This window comes from Suricata suricatta, chromosome 17 (assembly GCF_006229205.1).
Source record: "Suricata suricatta isolate VVHF042 chromosome 17, meerkat_22Aug2017_6uvM2_HiC, whole genome shotgun sequence".
In the NCBI taxonomy this organism is placed as follows: domain Eukaryota; kingdom Metazoa; phylum Chordata; class Mammalia; order Carnivora; family Herpestidae; genus Suricata; species Suricata suricatta.
In genome coordinates, this window is record NC_043716.1 from 39,160,208 (window position 1) to 39,164,617 (window position 4,410).

General features: G+C 52.5%; 1 protein-coding gene and 1 pseudogene across 1 annotated transcript in view; one reads left to right on the forward strand and one right to left on the reverse strand.

The window, feature by feature from the left end:
• TUBG1 (tubulin gamma 1) overlaps window positions 1-919 on the forward strand; it is a 4,440-nt gene extending 3,521 nt beyond the window's left edge. Inside the window, exons 8-10 of the mRNA XM_029927049.1 lie at window positions 3-80; window positions 173-334; window positions 523-919. Coding sequence (XP_029782909.1) covers window positions 3-80; window positions 173-334; window positions 523-720 — 438 coding nt within the window. The 3' untranslated portion in view covers window positions 721-919. The remainder of the gene's footprint in view (window positions 1-2; window positions 81-172; window positions 335-522) is intronic.
• A 2,323-nt stretch (window positions 920-3,242) lies between these two features.
• LOC115282741 lies at window positions 3,243-4,086 on the reverse strand (annotated as a pseudogene).
• Between the last annotated feature and the right edge of the window lie 324 nt (window positions 4,087-4,410).

A 4,410-nucleotide genomic window follows, 5' to 3' on the forward strand; every position in this document is an offset into this window, starting at 1 on the left:
CCACGGGCCGGGATCGCCAGACCAACCACTGCTACATCGCCATCCTCAACATCATCCAGGGGGAGGTGGACCCCACCCAGGTAGGTGAGGCCCCTTCGTGCCACCCCCCGGAACCCACAGGGGTAGAGGAGAGGCTACCACCACCACTGTTGTGTCCACCCCTCCCCTCTAGGTCCACAAGAGTCTGCAGAGGATTCGGGAACGGAAGTTGGCCAACTTCATCCCCTGGGGCCCTGCCAGCATCCAGGTGGCCCTGTCAAGGAAGTCTCCCTACCTGCCTTCAGCCCACCGGGTCAGTGGGCTCATGATGGCCAACCACACCAGCATCTCCTCGGTGAGGCTTACGGTTTGCACCTGTCTCCTCATACAGGCTTCCCTGGTTGGGCCTCACCTTGCCACATCCCTGCTGCCCCTGCTTCCAGCTCTCCTAATGTGCAGATTGCCCGGCCCTGGTTCCCTGGCTCTCTGGGCCATATCATTACCCTGAGTTCTTTGTGACCCCTGCTTTCTGCACACACCAAGCTCTTCGAGCGGACCTGTCGCCAGTACGATAAGCTGCGGAAGCGCGAGGCCTTCCTGGAGCAGTTCCGCAAGGAGGACATCTTCAAGGAGAACTTCGATGAGCTAGACACGTCCAGGGAGGTTGTGCAGCAGCTCATTGACGAGTATCATGCAGCCACGCGGCCAGACTACATCTCCTGGGGCGCCCAGGAGCAGTGAGTCCCCCAGGGCCGGGACCTCATCTGCCTTACTGGTTGGCCCAGGCCCCGCCTGACTGACCACGGCCTCAGACACAGATCAGGGACCTCACACATCTCTTCCTCATAAACACACATGCACATACTCTGTATTGGCCTGGGGACACATTTGTCTCCTGATGAGACTATTTATGTTGAATAAAGCACCGGACATAAATCAATTACTGGTCTCTTGAAGGCTTGTAGATGTGGGGAAGCGGGGGTGCCTGGTCTTTCCCCTACTTCCAGCCTCTTCAACTCTGAGCAAATGCGTCGCCACTGGCTTTTCCTTCTCCTTTCTCATTTTGGAGAACCTAAGTAGTGCATACCCATGTGAGACATGCCTTCCCAGAGTAAAAAGGCCAGCAGATATTACCTTACCCTCTGCTGACTTTCTGGGTCCCAGGGCACTTCCACCCTTCCCTGTATCAGGTGACCATTCTACCAGTTTCATGTTCCCACATCAGATGTCCTGTTAATCATCACAGCAAGCAGGCTTGCAGCCACCACCCCCACCGCCAGGCCCTGGGCAAGCAAGAGAGTTGGTCCAAGTGCCTTTAATCTTGTAAGCAGGGTATGCCAGAGAGCCTGTCCAAGAAAGCCACTGGGCAGGCAGCTGGAGTCTAGGACAATCAATTCCAGAGACCAAACCCAAAGCCTAGAGGATAAGCCAGGCCCAAAGTGGGCCCATAGCTAAGGCTTCATAATTCTGTTCACAGGTGGCCTCCAGAGCCCTCCCACCTCTTGTGGAAGATTGCAGGGAGGCATTAAATACATAGTGACCTAAATGTACAGAACCAAAAGGGCAAAGCAGGTTGTCCCTAGATCAGGATGGATTGTTAGGGCCCCTCTCGGTCCTCATGCACCCCAACGGTGAGGTTTGGGGAACAATAGTAAACATGCATGTAGACACTGCTGGGTACTCCACATTATTTTGTTCAATCCTCATGACAACTCTATAAGTGACATAATATTAGTGTTGTTTTATAAACGAGGAAACTAAGACCAACCATGGTTAATGTTCCAAGTTACCCACCTGGTAAATGGCAGAGTCAGAGTCAAATGCTGGTTTGACTGGCATCAGTATCCCCGACCACTGCATGTCCTGCCATTTATGATATCTTCTGTGTTAGTGTAGAATCCCATTTCTGAGTCTTTCGGAGCCACTGGATGAGTGCATGGCTGTCAGAGGATGTGAGGACTTTGAACACCTGTGCTGATAGGACAGGTGCAGTCTCTGCATTGGAGGGACTATCAACCTCAACTTGCTTCAGGTATACCTGTGAAGTGTCCCCATCACTGACGTCAGGGTACCTGGGGACCTGTGCCTGCCTTCTCATTACTGTCAGCACCGGGATGCTTGGCCAAAGCCAGACAGCCAGCCCAGTGGATCAGAAAGATTAGGGCTGGCAGAAGGCAGCACACAGGTGAAGGACCAGCCCAAGGAGGTGTCTGTGAGTCCCTGCAGAGGCTGGAGATTACCCAGGATTGGTATGCTTAATTTGGACAAATTAAGATTGTTTTCTTCTTGTTCATTGTTGGCCAGAGGGCACACTTTTCCTTACATGGACCTACTTTAATAAAGCTTTGAAATACGAACAGTGAGCAACATTTAGGCCAGACCCTTATGAACAAAAGGGACAGATGGGCAGAGAATGGGCCGTCAGAGGCTAGGCCCTAGGCTGCTTGATGGGTGGCAGAGAGACCATAAGCCTGTCACCACCACAGTCAAAGCATGAGCTTGTCACTTTCAGTTGCCAGGGCTCTCCTGAGTCAGCCTGGTCAGTGTCAACCAGCTGCCTGTCGTCTGGGTAGAGAGGGTGACTTCAGGGAAAACCGGCATGCACCTGGTGCCTTCTCGGCCCCATCTCTGGCCCCTGCACCACTGGGCACCCTGCCTTGCTCCTCTCTCCCCTTACCACCCCTGCCCCTGATGACCAACCTTTCATCACCTGGGATATCTGCACAAGTGACTGGCGCTGAGTAGGGGTCACGTGCGCTGGCAGATGTGATGAGGCTGCTATATGGGAACGGTTGGCTGGACCCTTCCAGGCTACAAGCCCGGGGCCTGCCTTCTTTTGCCAGACCCAGTTAAAGGGTGTGAGCCTCAGGGAGAGGAAGCACCAGCTAGCCCAGAGTAGAAGTTTTCTGTCACCAACCCAGAGGGGTAAATACCCTGTGCAGGGGGGCCTCCCTGGAAAGGAGAGCTGGATCTGCAAAGTTGCCTCCTTCTGATGGCTGAGTGCCAGGCACTGCGAGCACAGACACACACCTCAATGCCAGCTTCAAAGCCAGGCCCCTCCCCCAAGGCTATTTCCAGATCACCCATCATCCCACACCAACGCAGCCCCTCCCGGTTCTTGGCCTGCAGCAAACCCCAAAGTATGTCAACTAGAGGGCATCGAGGAGGCCAGGTGGAAAGGGAGGAAAGCGTCTGGGAATCGGGGCAGCAGGTGGTGCTGGTGGTGAAAAATCCCTGTGGTCGGAGAGACGGCAAACCACAGAAGTAACTGTCCTGATGAGAGACAAGCTGCAGAGAAGCTGGAGAGAAGGAAGGCTCGCGCACAGAACAGGAACCTCTTTTTGACTAAACAAAATAAGAGAAAATTAGCCATTTCAAAGTGATAGTCCCAGAACCCCCGTGTGAGGTGACTCAGGGACAGAGATCTAGATTCAGGAAGCACTTTATAATAAAAGTAGAGTGGCGGAAACGAACCTGGAATTTAGGATTGTCACTGGGACGAGGCGAAGAGGCCATGAGCACAAGCGTGGGTCCGGGAGCTCACAGGATGCACGGTCTCCTCGGATCTCCGGCGTTGCTATAGTAGTGACCATAGCCGTGGACTCTGGAGACAGACAATTCATCCTTCCATCTTTCAAATCCATTATGAATTTTTTTTTGAGGAGTAAGAACCAAGTTTTTTATTTGTCCGTTTCTTGCATTTGAAGTATTCCTCGATGACATCCGTGGCCTGAGACTCTTTGCCGTAGTCCTTAAACATTGCACAACTGCAGCCAACCCCTTTAGGGGGTTTTCTCTCTCTGTCCACTGTACAGACACCTACCCGTTCCCCTGGTTTCTTGTTGTCGTCAACCTTAATTAGGTTGGTTTAGTGCTCAGAACAAAAGGCCTCCACTAACTCGACACACATATAGGCACATGACAGTCGGATGCAACAAAGATGGGCTTGGTGTTGTCTAAGGCTTTGGCAGCTTCGTGAATTCCATGTGCGAGGCCATTAGTTCCACATGCTAGGCCATCATGGATGATGGCAGTCTTTGGCGCCTCTGGTAAACCAGTATGAACACCAATTACACCTCCTGCAGCAATTTTTCCTCTGCCGAGGGGGTGGGGAGGTTACAGGTGGAGCAGAACCTTGACTGCGCCCAAGCCTCCGCCTTGGCGAGACTCAGTGGTGGCAGGGCAAGAGGCGTTATGAATTATTCATAGGGCGACCAACTCATCCTGGTTTTAGCACTGAAAGTTCTGAGTCTCAAGAACCCCCTCAGGTTCGGTTTTAACTAAGATTCCCACATTCCCCGAGTCCTGAGAAAACCAGGATGGTGGGTCACCCTAAATTAAGGAACTCCACAGAGAATGATCAGAAACTCTTGAAGCAGTATATATGAAAGATCAGAGCTGAGTTAAGGTCCAGTAGACATTTGTTAATTA